Source organism: Cervus elaphus, chromosome 14, assembly GCF_910594005.1.
Source record: "Cervus elaphus chromosome 14, mCerEla1.1, whole genome shotgun sequence".
Classification (NCBI taxonomy): domain Eukaryota; kingdom Metazoa; phylum Chordata; class Mammalia; order Artiodactyla; family Cervidae; genus Cervus; species Cervus elaphus.
This window is the reverse complement of record NC_057828.1, coordinates 31,094,795-31,120,806: the sequence shown is the minus strand read 5'-3', so window position 1 is coordinate 31,120,806 and position 26,012 is coordinate 31,094,795. Positions and strand designations below refer to the sequence as shown.

General features: G+C 39.1%; 1 protein-coding gene and 1 non-coding gene across 2 annotated transcripts in view; one reads left to right on the top strand and one right to left on the bottom strand.

Annotated features, from left to right (window-relative positions):
- Nucleotides 1–3,797: 3,797 nt before the first annotated feature.
- The window catches only part of ACBD3 (acyl-CoA binding domain containing 3), a 35,375-nt gene continuing 13,160 nt past the window's right edge, over nucleotides 3,798–26,012 (top strand). Inside the window, exons 1-4 of the mRNA XM_043923276.1 lie at nucleotides 3,798–4,241; nucleotides 20,502–20,643; nucleotides 21,360–21,500; nucleotides 24,383–24,541. Of these exons, the coding sequence (XP_043779211.1) occupies nucleotides 3,956–4,241; nucleotides 20,502–20,643; nucleotides 21,360–21,500; nucleotides 24,383–24,541 (728 nt within the window). The 5' untranslated portion in view covers nucleotides 3,798–3,955. The remainder of the gene's footprint in view (nucleotides 4,242–20,501; nucleotides 20,644–21,359; nucleotides 21,501–24,382; nucleotides 24,542–26,012) is intronic.
- LOC122708342 lies at nucleotides 14,196–14,302 on the bottom strand. Its single transcript, XR_006345129.1, has one exon. It is a non-coding gene; the product is annotated as a U6 spliceosomal RNA (small nuclear RNA).

Below are 26,012 nucleotides of genomic sequence, written 5' to 3'. Positions count from 1 at the left end.
GGTTTCAGAAAATATACCTTTTTGCTAAGTCTGTGTCTCCTCACATCTAAAAGACAGGAGTGTGGAAATAGAGGTAGTTTCCTTAAACTGTTTATAGAAATCAGATTCCACTGTGACGAGCACATCCTAACAACTATTTACTGGGATGTCTTGGGGGAGGGAGGCGTTAAAGAAAGGGTGATGGACATGTGTGTCATCTTCATTGTGGTAATGGGTCTGACAGGTATTTGCATATGTTGAAACTCATCAGATTGTGAAGTTGGAATATTTGCAGTTTATTTGATGTTAATTATACCTCAATAAAGCTATGAGAAAAAGTTTCCTAAACACTTGAGATGTAGTCTGTAGACAGCAGCAGAAGCCCAGAAAGCTTATGAGAAATGCAGACTCTTGGGCCTCCCTCCTAAGTCAGAATCTGCAGCTTAACATGACCTGTGTGTGATTCTCATACACGTTAAATTTGACCTCTTGTAGTGAATGTCTGGAACTCATTTCCCACCATGAGTTGTTAACGGAAAATTATAGTCCCTACTCTGTTTTAGTCACTAAGAGCAACTCCCTACTGGGCATTCTTTGATGGTTACATTAAGAGGATTACAAGTTTGCTCTAGAGGATGAGCAGATTTTCAAGAATTTTCAATATGTTAAAGTCCAAACCAATTTTAAAAAGTCAATAATTACTAGTGTATCATATTTTACCTGTCCATCTTTCTAGGTGTGTTCTATAGGCTTTAATATTTACAGTGCTTTGGAAAAAAATTATTTTCTGATTACAAAAGAAATGCTTATTATAGTAAACTTGGGAAACAGAATCTGTAATTCTAGGAAGTAGAGTTATAGTTAAACATCTCATTATCACCCTCAAAAGTTACTGAATACTAAAGGTAGTCTACAAAAAGGTAATGTATATATGACTTCTTGGAGGCAACGCCTTATATTCTAACATGCATATTTTTTAAATAATTAAAGCTAAATCTAAAGATCCCAGCTAAGTGGAAAAACTCACTGGGCTTGGAATAGCAGAATTCATTTTGAGACATGGGTTTACCATAGATTAATGAAGCTTAAGCTTCAGGGCGCCTCACTTGCACGTGTCACTTCCAAAACCCTTGGAGAGACCCTGGCAATATATTCACTAGGTCAAAAGTTTCTGTAAAAGTTTCTAAATTAAGATATTTAAGACCATCATCACATTGTATTCAAACTTCCATCATTTCTCTTCTGCAGTAAATGGTGCAGGAATAGCTACTGGCTTTTTTGAGACCTGGCTAAGGGAACACTGATTGACTTAGGGATACATTTCATTTGGGTTTAGAGGCATGCATTTATGGTTTGCAGTCATTTCCGTCTACTGTTAAATAATTATTCACTGTGGGTGTAGGAATGGCTTTCTGGAATTCACCTACTGCCCATTATGCCAACTCAGCCAGCACCAAGTCACAGAGGTACAGGGCTAGAGGCAGAAGAGTTCTGTGATGCCGGGCACAGGAAATACATGGGTGACAGAGGAGAAACAAGGTTTGAAAGAAAAGGAAAAACTAGTCCATTAAAAAATCCTTCCCACTCTCAAAAGTAAAAAACTCTTAAGTGGAGGGATCAATTTTCTCAATGCCTAACCTAAAATGAAGGTTCTCATTCATCAGGAATCTAAGTAATGTCATATATTCAATTGTAAGTGCACTGTATTTTTGTTTTTGTGTGAATCATACAAAATGGAATATATTGGAATTCTTATACCTATGGAAAACAAACTTGCAGTTGTTTTACCGAAATGTATGCGTTGGGGAGTCCAGCTGCTCCGCACTCAAAAGCCAGTCAACAGGCCAGTTTGGTAGAAAAGAAAGTTTGCTTTATTTCAGATGCTGGCGACTCGGGGGGAGGGTGGCAGACATCTGTCCAAAGACCGACTCCCCCAGCAACAAGCAGGGGGTGAGAGCATTATAGACAGAGTGGGCAGGGGGGGGGGGGGGGGGCTACATGCAGAAACAGCACAGTCATCTTCAAATTGGTCATCAGTGGTCTGACTAGCATCATCTTGGTTGTTTTAGGTACAGTTAATCTTCAGTTCTGGGGTGCACTTGTTCCCATTTCTTTGGGCACATTTCTCAGAACTGTGGCAGCTCAAGCCCTAGGTACAGTCTGGTCATCATGCAGTTAACTTCTCCTGGTGTTTTAGTATCTATAAGACAGCTCACAGGATATGGCTCAGAATATTATCTATAGCCCTCGAGAAAGAACTAAAGGTCCTTGAGTGTGCTTGATGACTACATTATTATTACTTAGTCTCCTTATACTGTTTTCCTTTGTTTCAGCATTTCTCACTTTTCAGATTAAACTTACTCTTTGACTAAAGTTTTCCACAGAAAAAAGGCAGGCATATGGCCCTGCTCCACTGCAGTTGTACTATAGTAAGTCTGTATGTGAAGTCACATGTTTTATTCATCTTGATTAAGGAGACCCTGTCTTAACATAGATAAATCTTGCCCTGAAGAGTACTAGAGATCCAAGAAAAACTAAGCAATAAATTGCCATTGAAACAGCCAAACAGTCCTGAAATATTATAGCTCATATATGAGATGCTTCATACATGTTTTCCCAAATTTCACAATAATCCTAAAAAAGTAGTAAGTTGTGAATCTAAAATTTATAAATAATAAACAACAAATTGTGATCACCATGTTAAAAAATCAATAGTGATTTTTCTATTTTCTTTACAGAAAGCATTAAAAAATAACTGTCATAGGAAAGTGATCAAAAGTATACAAAAACAGTGGGAAAAATGATTGTAAACGGTGCCCCAAAGTCTTTAGTTCAGTTCAGCTCAGTCGCTCAGTCGTGTCCGACTCTTTGTGACCTCATGAATCGCAGTACCCAGGCCTCCCTGTCCATCACCAACTCCCGGAGTTTACTCAAACTCATGTCCATGGAGTAGGTGATGCCATCCAGCCATCTCATCCTCTGTCGTCCCCTTCTCCTCCTGCCCCCAATTCCTCCCAGCATCAGGGTCTTTTCCAATGAGTCAACTCTTCGCATGAGGTGGTCAAAGTACTAGAGTTTCAGATTCAGCATCAGTCCTTCCAATGAACACCCAGGGAAGTCTAGACACACAGATAAGTAAATATAGTTGTCAAGAGCATTTTTAATCTTAAAAAAAAACTACGTTTCTGGATTTTTTGACACCCTGTAGAAGTGCGTCAGGTAGTTACTAAAAAATTTTATGGTTTATCTGTGTCACGTTTTTGAGTTTTGCTAACCTTTCAAATGTCACTTTTGAATTCTTTCTCATTCTATATATTCACTTCCCGAACTCTCTGCTTCTAACTTTTTGCTTTTTAACTAAATAGGGACCCCACAAATTGTATGAGCTTCAGTTCCCGCAAAACCAGGATGTGCTCTACGCGTCTCAGAAACCTCGGGATTTCTCTGCAGCCTGTTTATTGCTCAGAAAAAATAAAAAAGGCATTTGCTCGGCATCTCCTTAAGAATTACCAACAGTTTCTCCAACCAAACCACACAACTCTACAAATGGGGAGGGTCTGACCCGAAGGGTAGGGCGTCCGCCAGGAGTCACCCTCTCCGCACAGACTGCACGCGGGTCCCATCCGACCCCGCCCCTGCTGGACACCGCGAGCTGCGGCAAAGAACGGCAGGGCCGGGGCCGCTGGGCGTAGCACCAGCCCTCCGGGAAGAACGAGGGCCGGAAGGGAACCGGGTGAGGCTGGGGGTGGGGCGTTCAAAGGCCGCCGGGATGGTGGGCGGGGCGGGTGGTGGAGGAGCGCAGCCCACCGACGACCCCCGGGTTGGGGGCGGGGCACCAGGCCGCAGCCCCTCTCCGGGAACTCTATCGCCTACTCAGCGGCGGAAGTTCCGGTGTTGGTGAGCGGAGGTCAGAGGTCAGCAGGAAGTCGATACGTGGCCGCCGCCTGTCCCCGCCGAGGAGGCGCAGCAGGCGGAGATGGCGGCGGTGCTAAACGCAGAGCGACTCGAGGTCTCCGTCGACGGCCTCACGCTAAGCCCGGACCCGGAGGAGCGACCCGGCGCGGAGGGCGCCCCGCTGCTGCCGCCGCCGCTGCCGCCGCCCTCGCCTCCAGGGTCCGGCAGGGGCCCGGGCGCCGCAGGGGAGCAGCCGGAGCCTGGGGAGGCGGTGGCTGGGGGCGCGGCGGAGGAGGCGCGGCGGCTGGAGCAGCGCTGGGGCTTCGGCCTGGAGGAGCTATACGGCCTGGCGCTGCGCTTCTTCAAAGGTGAGCTGGACAGGCCCCACCCCCGCCGCCTCTGCGGTGCCTTGGAGAGACTGGACCCGAGTACCCCTGACCTACCCTTTGCGGGACCCCGGCGACCGGAGCTGGGCTCTGTCCTTGGGAGTAATCGAAGTTTGTCACTATCCGCTTGGTCACTAGGTCACACCCCTAGGGGCCTGGAACCTTGGTTTAGCTTTCCGGGTCCTGCCTCCCGGAGGTTAGCAGGCATCTTACCTGGATTTAGCTTCTCGGTTTTCCAGGATCCTGGATGGAAGAATGAGTTCTCTTTCCCAGAGGGTCTCTATCTGGGATTTTTTTTTAACCGTCGCGTTCTTTTTCTTGTTTCTTGTATATTTGGCACGTCAGAACCACCGATTTTTGCCCTTCTATAGTGGAAGAAATTTTTTTATGGGTTCCATTCTTACGTTTTCCATTCATTCTGGGGATCCATAAACTCGAATAGGGCTTAATCACCTGGCAGTATTGATGTGGCAGAGAGGAAGAAGTTAAGCATTCAGCTAATCCCTTCTAGATTGTCAAACTCTAAATTAGAGAAGGGATAGCTGCTGTGGTCTAGCGACTTCTAGATGGTTAAAATTTTTCCAGTGTCCAAGAGTGGATTCTCAGATTAAGGCCTAAAAGTAGCCTCTCTATTTCTCACCGAATTAGTTGTAGTAAATCTTGTCTTAGAGCAAAATTGTGGTCCTGGATTTGTTTTTTGGGGGGGGGGCGGGGGAGTGATTCACTTAGTCAAATGGTGAGTCACATGACCTTGTCAGTGGGAAAGACTGATGAGATATTTGGATCTCGTGGGGCAGACGAAAAGGGAGAAATTTCGGCAAAGGAAACTTTAAAAGTGGTTGCTAGGTTCTATATACATTCCAGAACAGCATATTTATGACCTTTCCCCAGAGGGAGTACCTTTTGGAGTACATAGTTTACTAGCTGAAGTTGAGTCGTTGAAACTAGTGATACATTCAAAAGTTACTTGTTTTGTCTGAAAATAATTGTGCAAACTGATGATAGTCTGTCTTGTATAAATTTTACAGAAAAATTAGTCGTTCTCCATTCATTGCATTTAAATTTTTTTTTATTGGAGTAAAAAATGGTTTTGAAATGTATTCGGTAATGTTGTATTCGGTTCTGTTGCACAGCAAAGTGAATCAGCTGTTCGTGTGCATATATCCCCTGTTTTTTGGGTTTTCTTCCCCTTGAGGTCACCACAGAGCATTGAGTAGAGTTCTCTGTGCTCTACAGCGGGTCTCGATTATTTTATATACTGTAATGTGTATGTGTCAGTCCATTCTCCTAATTCATCCCACCCCCTAGCTCCCCTTCTGGTATCTATACTCCTTTTTCTATTAAAAAGTTTACCCTTTAAATATTCCTGGTCGTTGGGCCATGAGTTCAGCCCTCTGCTAGTTTGGGGAATTGGTAATGGCTACTGAGTTTTGGATCACTTGACCCTTAGATCACTCGCTTGAATTTAGAGTTTCCTGCGTTGAGGATATACTACCGCTTACATAAAAACCTGGTGGTTTCTGTACCATTTATATAACTATATTTTATTTTAAATTTTTATTCTTGGTACTGATTTTTCCAGTGTACGATAAGATTAAAGTGTATCTTAGCAGAACAATGTGTAAGAATAGAGAAGAATGAACTTCTAATCCTAACTTTTGCCATATGACTAACAAAGAAATAAATGGATAATTGTATCTTCTGAGTCTGTATTATTTGAAGGTAGTAGTAGTAATTTTTCTTCTTTGAAAAATTAAAACACTGTTAATGTGCAATAAGGGAGTCAAGAAGCTCTGGACTTTTTTTTTTTTAAAGTCATTCAGTCACGTCAGACTCCCTTTGCGACCCCATGGACTATACAGTCCGTGGAATTCTTCAGGCCAGAATACTGGAGTGGGTAGCTTTTCCCTTCTCCAGAGGACTTTTTTTTTTTTTTTTTTTAAATAGGCAGCCTGCGTGATCCCAATTCCCCAACCAAGGATTGAACCCAGGCCACAGCAGTGGAAGTACTAAGTCCTAACCACTGGACAGCCAGGGAAATCCCTCTCAATTCTATTAACCTACTGCTAGCCAATTAACTTTTTTCTTTCAGACTCAATTTGTTTATAGATAAAGATACATATGGCTGGATTAAATGAAATTTGACATCTCACATTTACAATTTAGTGCTCTAAACCTCCCATTATTTTAACAGGTTTGTCAGATGGAAAGACTCCTAGGGGAACCAGTAATTTAGGAACCTAGTTATAGTCACCTTAAAGGGAAAAAGCTACATTGATAGATATGGTTCAGGAAGTTCCAAAGTTAAGCTCTCAAAGTGGAATCCAGGTACTTAAAAGAGAAACAACAGTCTGGCGATTAAAAGCTACATTTTTGCCTGGATCATTACATAGTTAGCAGTGAAGAAGCTATTAGTATATGAGGCTCCCGATATAGGTTGGGGGGGAGGGAGGAAGGATCTAAAAGCTGTCAGAAGGGTTATGCAAAGTGGGGTGAGTCAAGTGTTGCTGCCTTTGAATTAATGTGTGAAAACCCTTTTTCCTGCATAATACTTGACATTTTTATCAGTCTTGGGGCTTTAATAAATCACTATTTTATGGTTTTGTATCTCACATGGATTAGAAATAACATTACAGTTTATCTTCTGCTGTGGAATAAATATGAATCTTGAAAGCATGGGCATCTTTTTCAATTGAAAATAACTTGGATTAAGAATCAGGAACCCTGTTTCTTATTCTGTTTCTATCACAGTGATCATAGGCCAGTGACTGAACCCATTGTGTCAACTGCCTATCCTCTTAGTTTTTGATGGTAAAAGTGAAATAATAGGTGAAAATATTGGCAAATGTAAGTTAGCATTTTATCACCTAAGCTGTGTTGTTGAATCCTTACTATGGATAAAGTTTTATCCATAATCTGTTTTATCCATCACTGTAAATGAATAGTATATTCCCTTTTGCTATTATGAAATTTATAGTCCAAGGAATTAAAGCCTCAGTGGCAACTACAACACAGTGTGGAGGATCCAGAGGGCAGATACCCTTCCAGGGAAGGGAAAGTTCTGTGTGTCTAGGAAATGGCAAGTAGGGATTAGGTAATGTGATGGACAGAACTGGGAAGCTAAATTGGTGTCATATCCATGTAAGAACTTGAATGGCATTGTAAATAGCCTGTTTGTCAGACCGTGAGGAACCATTGAAGGTTTTCAAAAGGAGGAGCAAAGTTGCCCTACTCTAGTTTAGCAAGATTAAGCTGATTTTCTTCTCTCTTTGGGTTAAGGACTAAATCGGTTGCCTTTACTGAAGCCTTTATACCTCTTGGATATAGTTAACCTGGGAAGTTGTGTTTTGGTTTTTAAAATTCTTAGAAGTGAGGTTTTCCTTCTCTAATAACTTTATTACCTCACTCCATTAGTTGGTAGGTGGTTGCTTTCATTTAAAATTCTAGACTAATAATTACCACCAGTTATTGAGCAGATGTTTGCTAAATATCAGGTACTATTTTGAGAGCTCTTACTATTGATGCTCAAATTGTACCATCTTTAGCAAGTGGTAGGTCTCTTCAGATTGGCTCCTAAATTCCTTTGACATGACTAGTAGTCTTCCATAGCTCCTTTGCTCTCTGGTGTAATGAAATAGTCCAGATTCATCGTATGCATTTCCTGCCTCCATTGGAATCAGCCATTTCTCCAAAGAGACTTGGTTCCTTTAGTGGAAAGTGGCATTTGAAGAGCCGTAATCAGAATGTTAGCAGTGGGCACTCATTGCTACTAGATTGGTCATTATTTCAGTAGACAGGTCTAGGGATGTGTATATGTGAGTGGGGGTGTGTGGAGTGATAAGTTTTTGAGAGTATGATATGTAAAAGGAAGCTGTAGTCTAATTTGGAGGGAAGTAAAGTTTTAGATTCAGCTTTTCTATGGGATTGTTAATACATTTCCACTAACATTGCTATCTATTACATGGTGTTATATTGCTGATAACAGAGAAGCAATTATGTGGACATACTGAATGGTTCCATTTTCTTTTGTCCTTAAACATATGCACTTGCAAGAACTTTTATAAATGGCTCCATTAATGTTTTACTGTAAAGCTGTAATTTATTCTTCGGTGACACATATGATTAGTGTCTGCCTCCTGGACTTAAGTGGACTAGCCTCAGATAATTTCAGGTTTAATTGTTACTACTGAATATCTGTTAAATTTTGAGTATATTTTCCTCTTCCTTATTGTCTTTAGGTATAAGTGTATAGCCTAGGAGGATGTATAGACTTGAGACAAAGAAAATTATAACTACCAGGAATGTAATGCCTTTTAAACATCTTCTTATTTGCTTTTTCATATTAGATTTGAACTGAACTAAAATTTTCCTTTGAATATGGGGTATTCAAGGATATATACATATATATGTTTATACTTATGGATGTTTTATTGTGATTTTAATATTTACCTGAGGCCTCCCCTTTGTTTACTACCCTTGCAGAAAAGTATACGAATCATAAGTGATGCTTGATGAATTTTTGCAAATGAGTACACTTTGGTAACCAACCCTCAGAAGGAGATAATGTTTACTTTTATCAGTTAGCTAAAATGAGAGCTTCTCTGCTTCACTATTTAGGAAGTTGAGCTCTGGAGTGAATACTACTGGGATTCAGTTCAGTTCAGTTCAGTCGCTCAGTCGTGTCCAACTCTTTGCGACCCCATGAATCGCAGCACGCCAGGCTCCCCCCCGTAAACTCACGCTCATCGAGTCGGTGATGCCATCCAGCCATCTCATCCTCTGTCGCCCCCTTCTCCTCCTGCCCCCAATCCCTCCCAGCATCAGGGTCTTTTCCAATGAGTCAAATCTTTGCATGAGGTGGCCAAAGTACTAGAGTTTCAGCTTCAGCATCAGTCCTTCCAATGAGCACCCAGGACTGATCTCCTTTAGGATGGACCGGTTGGATCTCCTTGCAGTCCAAGGGACTCTCAAGAGTCTTCTCCAACACCACAGTTCAAAAGCATCAATTCTTCGGCACTCAGCTTTCTTCACAGTCCAACTCTCACATCCATACATGACTACTGGAAAAACCATAGCCTTGACCAGACGGACCTTTGTTAGGATACTACTTCCTGGTTCTGTCACTCAGTTGTTTAAATTCTGCCTTCCTTTACTCAAATTATTTATAAACTCTTAGCAGAGAACCTAGCAGTTGGTATCCTGTGACTGCTTATGTTGTTGAAGAGGAGAGATTAACAAGAATTTATTATGGAGTGTGTTGAATTAATAGGAGGAAATCAACTTTTATTAAGCACTTCATGCAGGCTAGGCAGTTTACAGGGTTGCCTATTCATTAACTCAGAAATACTGCATTTATTATACTTTCTTATAAGTAGTACAAGAATATATCCGTTATATTAAAAATATATCACTTTTTTTCTTAATTGAACATGGGAGAGATGTGGTTTTAATTTTAATATTTCTGAAAGATGGCTTTTATTCGATGTGTATTCTCTGCCAGGCAACAGTGATAGGGCCACAAAAGAAAACAGGTTTGAGCTTCGGTTGCTTTGGTGGAAATACAGTATCTGGAATGAGAGAGGAGAGAGATGGTCCTGCTCTCATCCACACAGTTCAGACAATTGCTGGATGCTGCTTTCAGCTTGAGGGATCATTCATAGAGTTAAAGACAAAATGGAGCTAATTCAGAAGAGAGCAACTTCTGTATTGTGGGAATTTGAATCCCCGCCATCATCACAATAGCTGCTGCTTAGTAAATGTCTGCTCTGTGCAGGCACTGTGTCAAGACTTTGGAACATGTTATTTCCACCCCTCACAAGAAAGATAAGTTATTTTCTTCATTTTTTGATGGCAGCTCTGAGGCTCAGAAAGGTTGTCTGTATTTTGTACTTAGTAAATAACAGAACTGAGATTTAAACATAAGTCTTTAGGAGTTAAGTATGAGTGAATAAGCTGAAAATATTTTGCCTAAAGAATAGAGAACTCAGGGCAAGTATGATATGTGGTATTTCGTGGTGTTTGTTTTTGAGGTCTGATCTGTTAGATGTATGTGTTTTATTTAATGCCAAGGACTAGAAATAGACCCGGTGGGTAAAATTGAGAAGAATCTCATCAGAATAAAGAGCTAAAAATTAGAGCTATCCATCCAAACATGGAATAGACTGTTTGAGACAATGAATTCCCATCACCAGGAAGTGTTCAAGCATACGTTAACAATTGCTAGGTGGCTATGCTTTTGATTGCTTTATCATAATCTTTTATGTATCTACCTCATTTTTTTCTTTGCTGTTACTGTGAGGCATATATAAAATATTTTATAGTTACACTGTCTAAGCTGATAACTTCCATACATACAGAAACTCTATACTTTCATTTCTCCCTTCCTCACATAAGTTATATAATATGTCCAGTAACAAATTATTGTAGACCAAGTGGTTATGTAGAGAGGATTTGAACTTTGATTGTGCAATTCAGTCATCTATCTTTAATATCCTTTTCAACCCATAGATTTTATTAGCTTTCATTTCATAAGATAAAGGCTAGAAAGAACATTGAAATAATTTGTTATGTTTCTCTCTCTTTCCCTCCAGAGAGAAGAGAAAAATATTTTTCAGTAAACTTACTCTAACAATTGATGTGTGAGACTAATAACCTTTTGTATAATTAATTTCGGTTTGGAAGGGTAATCATTCAGTGCTTTGGGCTTGGTGGCTGTGATTATAACACTATTATCAAAATTATTTATGCTGTCTTATTAGAACTGTAAAGTTAAATAGGTAAAATTTAATAGGAGTGTAATCTAGAAGCCTTTTCATAGTGTCATGGGGTTCTTTTGATGAGGGTGAAAAAGCTGGCTTGAAACCAAACGTTCAAAAAACTGAAATCATGGCATCTGATCCCATTACTTCATGACAAATAGAAGGGGGAAAGGTGAAAGCACATTTTTATTTCATTTTCTTGGGCTCCGAAATCACTGTGGACAGTGACTGCCGCCATGAAATTAGAAGACGTTTGCTCCTTATAAGAAAAACTATGAGAAACCTAGACAGCGTATTGTAAAGCAGAGACATCACTTTGCTGACAAAGATCCATATAGTTAAAGCTATGATTTCTCCAGTAGTCATGTGTGGGTGTGAGAGTAGGACTGTAAAAGAAGGCTGAGAGCCCAAGAATTGATACTTTCAAATTGTGCTGTAGAAGACTCTTGAGAGTGCCTTGGACTGCTGTCAAACCAGTCAATCCTATAGGAAATCAACCCTGAATATTCATTGGAAGAACTGAAGCTCCTATACTTTGGCCACCTTATGTGAAGAGCCTACTCATTGGAAATGAACCTGATGCTGGAAAAGATTTGGGGCAGGAGGAAAAGAGGGTGGCAGAGGATGAGATGGTTAGATAGCGTCACTGATGCAATTAAAATGAATGTGAGCAAATTCCAGCAGATCGTGGAAGACAGAGGAGCCTGGCATGCTGCAGTCCATGGGGGTCACAAAGAGTCAGAAATGCCTTAGCAGCTGAACAACAACAAATCTAGAAGCCATTTCTGTCTTTATTAACTTGGGGAAATGTGTTACCACAAATGTAGTGACTTGAAACAACACATACTATTTTGTAGTCCCAGAGGTTAGTAGTTCAGAATGGGTCTCACTGGCTTAGGATCCAAGTGTCAGCTGGGCTATGTTCCTTCTGGAGACTCTAGGGGAGAATCTGTTGCCTTGCTTTTTCCACCTTCAGGAGACCAGCTACATGCTTTCACATGTGACTTCTTCCTTCCATCTTCAGCGCTAGCAGTGTAACGTCTTCATGCCTCCTCTGTCTGTTCTTTCTCTTCTTCCATTTATAAGGACTCTTGTGATTGCTTTATGCTCATATGGGTAGTCTAGGGTAAGGTCAGCTACAACCTTAATTCCCCCTTTTCATGTAACCTAATATATTCATAGGAATATAGTATAGATTGTGGGGATTAGGATGTGGATTCTTTTGAGGGGAGTAGTAGTATGCCTACCACACGTTGTAATCTCTTATGAACTGATTACTGAAATGGAGCAAATGTGTTTATTCATTTTACCTTTTTATCAAAGTGGAAACCAAGGCAATTATGCCAAGTTGTCATATAAAATTTATAATGAAAAATAGCCATCCCCTGTTTCTTTTCCCATCTCCAAGACCCTCTCCCCCAAGGCTGCCACTTTCCATTATTTTAACTGTTTCTCCTGGTATTTTATTTGTCTTCACTTTCTTGCTGCTTCTTTATTTTTTTTTTAAAGCAACTTATATATATGTGCCTCTCTTTTCCTCCTTCCCAGACTCCCAATTTTATGATACCACGTGTGTGATTAAATCAGAGTTGTTTCTATTTGTGTTATTTACAGCTGAGACAGATCACGCACTTTGATTATATTTTGGTTCTTATGCAAACTCTTTGTCTTTTGTGTGGTTAGAAGTAATTACCATTTGTTTTCTTTGTTCTCAGGTAAACTCTTTTTTTTAAAAACATCTCTCCTAGATGTTCTTAAATTTTTGATCCAGTCTTAGCTTTCTCCTTTGTTGAGTCTCTGCTTCCTGTCATCCTGAAAATTTCTTTCACCTCTCTGTGATGTTGAAATTTCTTCTGGAATTCCTTTTCTTTTAGACTTTTTTTTTTCCGATTGGAAAATTTCTTTTACACACCACCCCCCACCCCCACCCCCACCATGTTGAGAGCTTTCTCAAATGTTGGGTGATCCTTGGGCATTCATTCTTGTTAAAGGTAAGGCATTGGAGAGCCAACTGTAACCTTGAGTACAGCTTTTAATGTAGGTGATGCGGTGGAAGTTTCATTGAGGATCTCTAAATATCAGTACTTTTCAAACCAGTACGTGCCGGCCTTTTATCTTAGGCCAGTTTTTTTTCATGAAAATATTCCTTTCTCCTGCCTGGAGTGTATGAATCTAGCTGCCAATATTTTGGCACTAGACAGGAGAAGGAAGTATGGGTGGAAGTTGTTTACCATTTACTAGGGTAATGTTCGTTTCTTTTCTCTTTTTAGTCCTGCAGCTTACTGATGTCCCCTCACCTGAGTATATGTGATTTGTGTTCTCGAATATACCCGTCTACTAAATATATACTGCCTCTGCTAAAGTAGGGGCAAGGAGGCCATCTGCCTGCTTGGGGTTGCCAAACAAAATGATAGGTAGGGGTACCTGCTCTTTAGATAATTTTTAAGCCAAAATCCTTATTTTTATCTAGACTCCAGCTTTTAATGAACCTGGTGTCTTCAATTCCTGAGCCTTTTCAGTGTTCTCTAAATTAGCTTCCTTACTCCTTTTAGTGGGGTATCATTGAGGATCAGATGTAATTGTGTATATTCAGTTCACCAGGTTTAATGGAAGTTTGTACTCAGTTGCTGAGTTGTGTCCGACTCTTTGAGACCCCATGTGTCGCCCACCAGGCTTAGACTTTGTCTATGGGATTTCCTAGGCAAGAATACTGGTGTGGAAGTTTAACTGTATGTTTTCTATCCTTTATTTTGAGTTTTTTAAATTCAGTATTTAAAATATTGAAGTTAGTTTGGCTTTTGCATTTCTTCCTTTAGTCCAGGGTCAGCAAACATTTTCAGTAAAGGTCAGATATAAATATTTTAGACCTTAAGGACCCATATGTGGTCTGTCTTCGTATTCTTTGTTTTTTGTTTGTCTGTTTCTGCTTGTTTTTAAAAGATTTCTTTTAAAAGATTTTTTTGAAAAAATTCTTAGCTCACAGGTCTTAAAAAACAGTTGGGGGCGGGGGAGAATGATGGCTGAGTATGACTAACTACTAGTTAAAGTGGATATTACCCAAACCGATGGGAAAAAGTTAAAGATATATGAATTTAAACAACTGTGGGCAGAGTTGGTCTAGTTAGCCGGTCCCTGCTTTAGTCTGTCTCCTTTAGGTAAAATAGATTTTTTTTTTTTTTAAAATATGGAACGCTTCACGAATTTGCGTGTCATCCTTGCGCAGGGGCCATGCTAATCTTCTCTGTATCGTTCCAATTTTAGTATATGTGGTGCTGAAGCGAGCACGGTAAAATAGATTTTTAACCTGACTTTTGGTCTTCAATTTTATTGAAAATAAACTTTTTCTAATATAAGTATTGCTGGACAGATGCTAACAGGTGATCCCTTTTAGTCCATTTGATTGAAAATGGCCAGCTTTGTACTCAGCTTCTCCAGGTAGTAGAAGTAGTCATTTTCTGCTTTTCATTGATGTGTTTTCACACGCTTGCATCTGAACAATAGCTCTGCAGCTTCTTTCCAGCATAATTTATATTTGTCTTTTTGGTTGCCATAGAAGGCAGTTTTCCAAATTGATTGGATTAATTAACTCTACAAATGCAGGGGCCAAGGGTGACGGCTCTCTTCCTTAATGGCAGGACTGAAAGAGCTTTTCTTTAGGACTGTGGCCCTCGCTAAAGATTTTTGAGTTTCAGCAAGACTTTTTCTGTCTATGCAGTTATGGTAGTAACTTCTTTTCTGCTATGTTTAATGCCTTTGGAACCAAAAATAATTCAGGAGAGAGAATTCCCTGGCGGTCCAGTGGTTAGGATGTGGTGTTTTCACTAGTCAGGGAACTAAGATCTCACAAGCCTAAGGGTACAGACAAATTTAAAAGTAATAATAAATAAAATATAGTTAAAAAGTAATTCAAGAGAAAATTATTTTCATCTAATGCAGAAAACCTAAATAAACCCTCCTAATGTGTGAACTAGAGCCATCTGAAAAGTGACAGAGAGGTAACTTTTTTGTAACTCTGTGATAGTCTGCCTAATGATACTGACCTGGGTCGGGGGGTTCACTTTCTGTTCTCCTTGAGGTTTAGAATGTCATCATGAAGTGGGTTGTCCTGTACTAAAGGTGGTTGGGATTCTTGGTTTATCCTCCTGGGTTTTGTATAGTTCTCAGGATAAAATAAATGATCTGTTAGTCTCATCTTAAAGGCTGAAAGATTAAGTTGCCTTCACATTTTAAAAATGTTTGCTATAAAAGGAAAAAAGCATATGTGCATTTGATATAAAAGTACATATGCATATTGGAAATCAGAAAATAAAAGTGAGAGAAGAAAAAAATCTGTAATCCGTCTTTTAGGAATAATTATTAGTATTAACTTTTGGTGTGTTCCCCCCCACCACCCCCCGCCGCTGTGGCTGGGCTTTTCCCTGGTGGCTTAGCGTTAAAAAAGAAAGTATCTGCCTGCAATGCAGGAGCCACAGGAAACACAGGTTCGAGCCCTGGGTCAAGAAGATCCCTGGGGAAGGGCATGGCAACCCACTCAGTATTCTTGCCTGGAGCATCCCGTGGGCAGAGGAGCCTGGCAGGATAGAGTCCATAGGGTGTCTAAGAGTTGGACAGACTGAAGCAACTTTATAAATTTTGGAGACTAATCCCTTAGCGGTCAATATAGTTGCTTATTGGAGTCTCTTAGGATCCTTGGTATTTCTGTGGAGTCGCTTGTAACTTCTCCTTTTTCTTCTCTGATTTTATTGATTTGCGTTCTCTCCCTTTTTTTCTTGATAAGTTTTTCAAGGTTTATCAATTTTGTTTGTCATTTCAGAGAATCAAATAAGAGGGGAAAAAAAAGAAAAATTAGCAAATGTATAAAGATTCTGTGGAAATACCAGTAAAATTTATGAGAATGGATGTACTGTTTTATTCTCACAGAGATTGACCTTTACAGTCAGTTTCTTCTTTAGAGCGATTTATTGGGCATGGTTTTGGTGCGGTGAATGCCTGTTAACAAAGTTTGTGCTTAGCACTGGTGTTCATGGTGGTGAGCAAATTTGAGTGCTTGACCAGAACTTACACTTAAAAACATATTCCTCATTTGAAAAATCCTTTATGGATTGACAGTATATTCTTAATCCTGTCTGGCATATAAAGGGCAGATGTTAAAATGGCATCTAAATATCCTGAAACCCCCCCCCCCCCTGTTGATGAGTCACCTTTTAGGGTCAAGGTTAGACTAACACCTTGCTGAATAATGGGTAGTTTCCTTGTTGACTCACCCTCTCCTGTGGCCCGCTAATTCTAGTTTGCACTGCCGAATATTTGAAGTAAAGGAGCAGATTTATCTCTTGGTAAGAAATGGACCCTCCCTCCATTAAAGTAACTTTATAGGAGCCATCTTTTTAAAAAATAGGTGCTTTTAATTTTGATTTTATTTTTGGCTGTGCTGGGTCTTGGTTGCTGTGCAGGCTTTTCTCTGACAGAGCGAGCTCCTCTCTAGCTGCTGTGCCCGAGCTTCTCGCCGCGGCGGCTTCTGTTGTTGCAGAGCAGGGGCCTCGGGCTTCAGTAGTTGCGGCTCCTGGGCTCTAGAGCATGGGCTCTTAATAGTTGAGGCACACTCACTCAGTTGCTTTGCAGCGTTTGGGATCTTCCCAGATCAGGGATTGGACCCATGTCTCCTGCATTGGAGGGCAGATTCTTTACCACTGAGCCACCAGGGAAGCCCTAAAATACTTTTTTCATACCCACTAGTCCTATCTGTTAGCTTCAAATCATCTCCCTGAAGCAAATAAGAATTTGTGTGTGTGTGTATTTGAAAATTGCTGTATTATGTGACTGATCAGTAAAGTGGTCTTTCAGTAAATAAAGTTTCCATTTGATGTTATCTTTATTGATTTTTATCTTTATCTTTATTGAGGGAGTCAGAGCAACCACTTTAACAGAATTTAGGTTTTTTTTTTTTTTTTTTTTTTAAGGAGAAACGAAATTCCAGGGATCCTGATGGAACAAAGCAAAGAGTCTACCCTTGAGGGTATGCTGTCTACCCTCACTGTTTCTCAGGCTCACTGTATCTTCTTTTTTTTTTCTCTCGGATCACCAGCAGCATATTTTTCTTTTGTAAGGCTCAAGATAACATGAACAGTTAAGTTGGCACCTTTTTGGTTTATCTTTCAACTCATAAGCTAAGATCAAAGTTGGGGCTGTTTTTCAAATCATCACTTTCGGGGGGGTGTGGGAAGAAAGTCGTCTGGGCTATGTTTCTCTGAGAGGTAATTAGCATAAGAAAACTTCTGGTGACTAAAATGTACAAAATTAAGGTAGATGCTAAAAGAAGCTTATGAGAATCTTGAAAATTGAAAAAGGCTTTTTGGTAAAAAGTTGCCACTATTTCACATTTTTTAACACTATTATCTTAGAATACAGAGTTCTGGCAGGCTAATTTTGTTTTTAAAAAAGAAATATCTATATGTGTAATCCCCCATTTTTGCATGGTTGTAAGCATAAAATTATTTTTTAGTATCTTTTTATTCTGCTTGTTTTCATTAATACATCATAAGTATTCTCTGAAATGATATATAGTCCTTATATTGTCATTTTAAATAGCTGTATAGTCTATTCAGTGGATTACTGTAATTTAAGTATTGTGTTATTGTTGAATAATTAGATTTTAAATAACGCAGCAGTGAACAGGTGTAACACCATTTTTCTTGCTAAGATAATTTTTCAAGGCAGTATTTAGAAAAGAATTCATTAGATTTGTTGGTTTTTTCATGAGAGATATGTAAAGATGTATCTTGGTTTTCTACACTTATCTATTTTCCTCTATTTTTATTATATATTACCTTGAAATTAAACGTAACTACTGGTCCAGCCTAAACAGTTGGAACAAGTCATGTTATTACCTTTTTGACATTTTTTTCCTAAACTCTAAAATAATTGTTACTTTATCTCAATATAATTTTTAATAATTTGTTTGCAGTGTATTTATATCTGAAATATACACCTGGACATAATTATATACTGGATTGCCAAGTTACACATTTTTAATTGAGCTCAGTGGTTTGTCAACTCCGGGAGGGTGATGAATCCTGGTGTCTAGCACTATGATTTGCATGCACGGGCTCAATAAATATTTACTAAGTTGAACGAGTGAATATACAAAAGGTCTTGTAGTGTTCATAATTGAAACAGACTTCTAAGAGTTAGATTTTAAAAAGGGAACTGCCTTTTAGTTGGTATATATAGACTTATGCATGATCCTGTTCTGAAAACTTCAGAGGAAGTCCCTACTTCTGGTGCTGATTGTTTAGGGATACTGTTTGCTCAGTAAGGAAGACAGATGGCAGGTCCGCAGGTTTCTGAGTTGTTACAAGTTTTATTAAATATAAGTAAGGTCAGTGCCATAGTTTTGTCTTTTTTCAAGTATTGATGAGTTCTTACTGAAAAAAATTCAGATTGAAGTATAAGTATATATAATTATATAGCAGTACATAGATGTAATTCTTTTCAGTCCCCACTCTCTTTAACAGTTTGGTTTGTTCTTCTGAATATTTTCCTCTGAAAGATTGAAATATTTCTAGTTTTAAGTTCTCTGATCACTACTCCTCATCTTCATCTCTTCAGTGTGACTCCATCTAAATCTTTTTCTTTGCATTTACATGCATGTAAATGTACCCATAGAATATATATGTGGGTGTGCTACATGCTGTATTTCATCAATTCTAAGACTTACTCTTACGTACTGTAAAGAAAGAAAAACTGCCAGTTACAACTATAAAATACAATAGATATAAAAACTAATCTGATTTTAGAGATGTTAAAGTGTGGGTTGGGGGAGTACTTAGAATTGAAGATAATATATTTTGTGCTGTGTGATTGTATATAGTTTTCTGCAGCTTGCTTTTTTCATTTAACTATGTTTCCTTTGTGCTCAGTCACTCAGTTGTGTCTGACTCTGCGGCCCCACGGACTCTAGCCTACCAGGCTCCTCTATCCTGGGGTTCTCTAGGCAAGAATACTGGAGTGGGTTGCCATTTCCTACTCTAGATATTTCCTTTACTTCATTTATTCCATAGACTGACTATGCCACATTATTTGGCTGTTTCCTTATTGATGAACTTTTAAGTTGTTTACAGTAATAAGAAAAGAGTGCTGCAATGAAAATACTCCTGTGTCCACCTCCTTCTGTGTATTTGGGAATGCTTATCAAGAGTAGATGATGAGAATTGGCATTACTGGGCCATAGGGCATCTGTATTTACAATTTTGGAATATATTGCCTGATTTCCCTCTAAGATAACTAACAAACAATTTATACTTTCAACATTAGTGTATTGAGCTTGGGTACCTGTTTGTCCTGTTCTTACCAACTCTTGATGACCTAACTTTTTTGACCTATCTGATGGTAGACAGCATCTTAAGTATCTAATGTTTTCAGTTTCCATTTCCTTGACTAGTGAAATGGAATGTTTTGGGATGCTTATTGGCAGGTTGTATTTTTTTTTCTCCTCTTAAGATTCTTTGAACAGTATATGAACTATTCTTTAAACCATATTCTTCTCTTATCATGAGTAATTTTCTTTTGGTGACTGTTCTGTACATGGATAAAATTTGTAGACAATAGACACTACTTTTTACCTCCTTTTTGTTTTAAAATTTGGTAGTCTCTTATCATTAGAACCAACCAGTAACTAACACTTCCATTTATCACAGAAGTAGGATTTCCTGTTTTGTCAGCACCCGGTCTCATACTACTTTTAAGTGTTCTAGTGGTAGTTAAGTCTCTGTGGGTCATACTGGCTTCACTGTAATTGCCCATTGGCAACCTGCCAGAGCAGCAGAAAGATCCAACAGTTATTACCATTAATACTGTCCTATTACCTCTGAAGTAGAAAAGACTCTATTGATAAACAGACTAAGAGTTTCAGTGGTCCTATAGCTAGGAAGTGTCTGAGATAAGATCTAAACCTAGGATGTCTGATTCCAAAGTCCCCTCCACCACATTGTACTGTTTCAGTGGGATGGATACATTTTGAATATAGTCTTTCAAATTATATGTAATCTCCTATGCATATGTCTCTTATTTAAAATGCTTGATATAAAATTTTTTGAACTTATTTTAAAAAACGGTTTCTGAACATTTTTAATATTTGAAAAAGATGTTAAGTGGTACACTGGTGTGTGTATGCCTTACTGTTGCTTGACATTGGTTTATCTTTAGTAGTGTTTTTTTTTTAATTGATTTACTCGTAGTAGTTTTAACATAAATATTACTATTTAACTTTATTTTAAAAAATTAACTCAGCATGCAGTTTTTTTATCTTGGCTTTGATTATTAAAATTTAGTACTTGAAATAAAAATCTTCCTACAGTGGTTTTTATAGGCAATATAAATTTCACAGGCAATTTGTGATATACCTTATACCAGAATTTCAACATAGAGTGCTGAAAATGTAGTATTTTGCCAGTGCTAATTGTTTTTGTGTTTATTTTTGTTATAGAAAAAGATGGCAAAGCATTTCATCCAACTTATGAAGAAAAACTGAAACTTGTGGCACTGCATAAGCAGGTTCTTATGGGCCCATATAATCCAGACACTTGTCCTGAGGTTGGATTCTTTGATGTGTTGGGGAATGACAGGAGGTAACAGTGTTTTATTGTGTAATGAATTCAATGAGTGAGTGCGTGCTATGTTGCTTCAGTGGTATCCGACTCTTTATGATCTTATAGCCCACCAGGCTCCTCTGTCCATGGAATTCTCCAGGCAAGAATATTGGAGTGGAGAGAATGGTACAGAGTAAATTGGTTCAGATGTAAATAGCTGGCTCATTAGCTTTAGAATAAAAGCAAAGCAAACATTTTTGCTTGCAGCTTCTGGAGTCGTCAGATGTTTATCTGTTTTTGGTTTGGAGATGTTTATGGCTAAATATTGTGAAAGATGTTTACTCATCTGATTATAAACATAAGACAACTTCATTTGATTCTTCCAAAATAATATTACAACAGCAATTTACAGTATGGTAGTTGATTCCCTTGTTGGGACACGTACAGAGTTGTGACAGGAAAGAATATATTAAGCATTTTATTCAACTAAGGCTAAACTATAAGAAAACTAGAACTTCGATACCCTTTTACTGATATGGAAATTATCAGCAATGCAGTTAAATTATGGTATAGGTTTGGTTTGTATGTAGGCTATCTAGTTTAGTAAACCAGTCCATACATGTTGAAGTTTTGAATCTGTATAGTCGAGTCATTCTTCATTTTAGTTATAATTGAGACTTGTTTATATGTAGGTTTAAATGAAATCAAATTCTTACTCTTTTAAGAGTAGCAAGTAACCTTCTTGTTCTTTACAGGAGAGAATGGGCAGCCCTGGGAAACATGTCTAAAGAAGATGCCATGGTAGAGTTCGTCAAGCTCCTGAATAGGTGTTGCCATCTCTTTTCAACATATGTTGCATCCCACAAAATAGAGAAGGAAGAGCAAGAAAAAAAAAGGTGAATTTGAGAGCACGGAATACTTGATCCTTGTGCAGCCCGTCTGCTGCGTGGTATCCTGATGCTTTTGCTTTATGGAGTGTGTGTTCTCAGTCAGGTGTCTTACCTTCCGTTGGGTCCCCACTTCTTATGGCAGTTGCTCAAAACTTTCTGATGTGAGCAGGTGCTTTTATTATGAGTTTTGAAGGGAGAGGGTTTACTGCTTCCGTCTGGCTATACCTTTAAAAGGAACCACCCATTCATCACGGCAGCATTCCTTTTGTGTTACTGCACTAAGTTTCTGAGCAAACACAGTAAGCTCAGCCACCCCTCCTCCTACACTCTGGTCTCACACACCCTTTGCTGCTGCCTCTCTTGTTTTTCTAGAATATTCATACTCTATATCATGGTTATCAGCTGTGCTACATGGTATGCCTTATGTAGGCATTACATATTGGCTGTGGCTTCCAGGTAGCTCATTAATTACTTCCAGAGATTGCAGGGGGTGCTATTGAATGCACTGTTTATGCTTATGGGATTTTCTGTCATGATTGTGAATTCAGCAGAATTACAGTTAACACTTTATTTATCTAGAAGTTATATTTTCAAGAATAATCTGAAATTTCTAGGTAATGAAAATAATGCTGTAGAGGCCTCTGAAACAGTTCTTTGCTCAAAAAGAAAAAGTTTTGAAAAGGTGAAATTATGAAGTTGCCTGAAAAATGGCAGAAAGTCATAGAATAAAATGGTGAATATGTTGTTCCAAAAGTTCATGATTAAAAGGAAAAAATGAGGTGCCATTTTATAGCAGTCACTGTGAGAACATCCTGAAATGATCATTTTCACATACTGTTGTTTGTAGTGAGTGTAAATATTTACAAACAATTGCAAATAATTACAAACTTTTTAGGGGACAATTTTGTAGAATTTATTAAAAGTTCAAATGCTACCCGGCAATCCCACTTAAACCCATTCTACAGAAATACCAGAATATGTTTGCAAACACTTAAGGGCTTCCCTGGTGGCTCAGATGGTGAAGACTCTGCCTGCAGTGCAGGAAACTTGGATTCGATCCCTGGGTTGGGAAGATTCCCCTGGAGAAGGAAATGGCAATCCCCTCTAGTAGTCTTGCCTAGAAAATCCCATGGTCAGAGGAGCCTGGCGGACTACAGTCCACGGGGTTGCAGAGAGTTGGACACAACTGAGCAACCAACAGTTTCACTTCATTTTCGAGGATGTTCATTGTAATTCTGTAGATAACAGCAAAAAAAACAAAAAATGCTAGCAGTCAGCATCTATAATGACAGAATGGTTAGATAAACTAAGTTTACCTTTAAAGAAAAATTCTATAAAGCTGATTTTCCCTCAAATTATGTTTTACTTGCTTTAGAAACAGTCGGTTTCCTGATTTCCCACTTTATCCTGAAAATAACATATTAGAAGGGAAAATAGCCTGACAGTGAAGGAAAAGACAGAAACCACAAAAAATAATTCTAAGAATTACAAAAATATGGCAGTCAGGGGTCATTTAATGTGAAAGTAAACTGTCACTGTTTTATAACATGTACTATATTTATGTTTGGAGTTAAAACTCCTGAGTTTTCAATAGACAGAGCACTGGGTATAGTTTGTCTGTCTTTGAAAGGATAGAACCAAAAAAAATAAAATAAATAAAAGGATAGAACATATCCTAATATATTTCCAGAAAATATTTATCCAAAGGAATATAGTTCTTATCCAAAGAAAAAGTTTTCTTATTAGAATGGAAGGAGATTCCTTTACTGGAGACTTGATCTATGTGCTGCAATCCATTGTGTAGTGATTTTGGATCATTGAGGTGTAGCTGTGTCTTTGAAAGGAGTACACGTTGCTTTTTAAGTTCTTTTATAGTGATAAATTGAATATTTAAGTTACTACTGAACATGTAAAACTGTGTTTTTCCTTTTAAAAATATACTCCTATCATGAGATGAGGTCCATGTAGAATTCTTTTAAAGCATTTAAGATAAGACTTCCTCTATCCCGAAGCTTACGCTTTGGCTTTTGGAGCATCTTGCCCTGTGTACTGCCACATACTGAAACTAGGTCACGTTACTGCTGTGTTTTGAGTCTTGGTTGGTTGTGACTCAGGTGTGTTAATCACTTACAGGAGTTTGGGGAGATAAGTGGGGTAATCCAGACATTTCTCATGGTAGGACCATGAAATGGTGTCTTCTCTGAGAACTTTGGAAGTCTGCTCTTTCATCATATCTTCATCCTCCCTGTCCTCCTCCTCACTCTGTTACCTGTGTGGCATTCATTCCTAGTGTATCTTTTCTCCCTTGAGAAAGGGGTTGCAGGAGTGGGTGAGAGCTAGATAAAAATCTAGCTGCACCCAGATGTCCAACTGTTCTTTTCTTTTTTTTAATTTAAAACTTTATTTTTTTTTAAATTTCAGAAATTATACATGAATATATAAACCCTGAGACTACAGTTGTGTGAGACAGGCAGTCTCTGCCCTCATGTAGCATGTACTTCGATGAGTAAGGCAGATATATTGCTAAATTTATCACATAAATTTATTTGCAATGACAGCAGGTAGTATGAAGGAAAAGCTTGTGATGCTGTCAGCATATCTTAGACATGAGCCTTCGAGGTATTGTAATGGTTTAAGTGGTACCTTACTGATACACTCCTTTTTCTGTTGCCGTGTAGCAGTCATAGTTCTTGTTGTGATCTGTACAGTTAGAGGTTGATTCCATATGATAAATTTCTCCTCTTGGAAATGTTCATTTCAAATTGTGATAAAATTATCACATGTTTCTCCAAGAAACCTGGGTCAATCTTCACTGGGAAATAGTCTTAAATTATTTTTAAATAGGATTCTTTGTTTAGGGTTCATTCTCTCTGTCTGTTACCTCGTAGGAAGGAGGAGGAGGAGCGAAGGCGGCGTGAAGAGGAAGAACGAGAGCGTCTGCAAAAGGAGGAAGAGAGACGTAGGAGAGAAGAAGAAGAAAGGCTTAGACGGGAGGAAGAGGAGAGGAGGAGGATAGAAGAAGAGAGACTTCGGCTGGAGCAGCAGAAGTATGCTTGTCATGTATTGTTTAAGAATGAGAAGTGGACCACCACACTGTTGTGCTTGACGGTTTACCTTGCGTGCCTTGGAATAATTCTCTGTTTGTTCACCTGGGAGGTAGATCAGCATTAGCTATTGCCATTTGTACCAATGATGTGTTACCAAGGTGAGGGCCTCATCTTAAGCATCATTTGGTTGCAAAAAGAAGAAAGATGGGGGATTTGCTCCCAGAACCCAAGACGCTAGAAGAGGGGCTGAGGTGGCTTGCTTGCTCTCTGTCTCTGGGTCCATAATGATCTCCTGTCCTTGCTTCTCTCAGCTGTGTCTCTGGTGCATTCTGCCTCTTCTCTGCAAACTGCCACTGTGCTTTGGCGTATGCAAGGCTGTTTCAGGCTGGATTTATGTGGTCTTTGTTTTCATGCATCTGATAGAGACTGGCTAGAGTACGAGAAACCAGGTTAAAAATTCCCAGGCCAGAGAATCTCTTGGTTCAGCCTATGTCAGATGTCTATTCCTAGTGCCCTAGAATAGGACCTGGGAGCTGAAGCCATTTCTTATTCAGTAAGGGCTGTGAGAGCCACTGTCTCAGAAGGGATTAGTTCAGGAGGGAGCTGTGGGAATAAGGAGGAAGGGATTAATGCCCATAAAACAAAGAGAAGGCCTGTGGTTCTAGAGGTGGGTAACATGTAGATTCAACCAGACAGCATGCAAGTCCTTTGTTTTCTCCCCATTGTTTCTGAGTACTTCCTCAGAAAAACTTCAAACTGACTCAGGGTCTATGTCTACCTTGGAGAGAGGCTAAGAATACTATTCTGTTTTGGGAGAGAGGGGTGCCCTGGTTGGACCCGGTGTCATGTTCTGTTTGGGACTTTGTGAGATTTATCTTTGTTATTACCTATTAACAGATGGCTTAGAGGGTGTTACTGTTGGTCACGTGACTGAGTTAAGCACACAGTTCCTCTGTGGGAAAAAAAGGAATAGTAATAGTTCACAGAAATCAGTATCTCTAGACCAGTGTACCCAGATATTGTCTTCAGTTTAAGACTGTTTAAGACTGGCTTTACATTAAATACCAAGGTGCTCAGATTTCTACTGGCTTTATTTGTACTTACCAGAGCCACCTGTAACATCTTTTAGCTATTATTCAGCCTTTTACTACTTCACATATATTTATGTAGAAAAACCATGGCCAGCAGTTAAATATCTGATCTCTGTAATAAATGACAATCCATTTTTCTTACAGCAAAAGCTATAGGCTGGAGCCAGACTGCCTAGACTTGAATCCTGGCTCTGGCGTCTACTGGCATCTTGGGCAAGTCACTTGAAATCCTCCATTTTCTGCTTTGTGAAACCCTACCTCACAGGGTGGTTGTGAGAACTAGGTGGGTTAGCACATAGAAGCATCCTGAAAAAACTGCATGGCACATTGTAAGGGCGCAATAAATGGTGATGACGATGATGGCAGTGACGGTGATATGC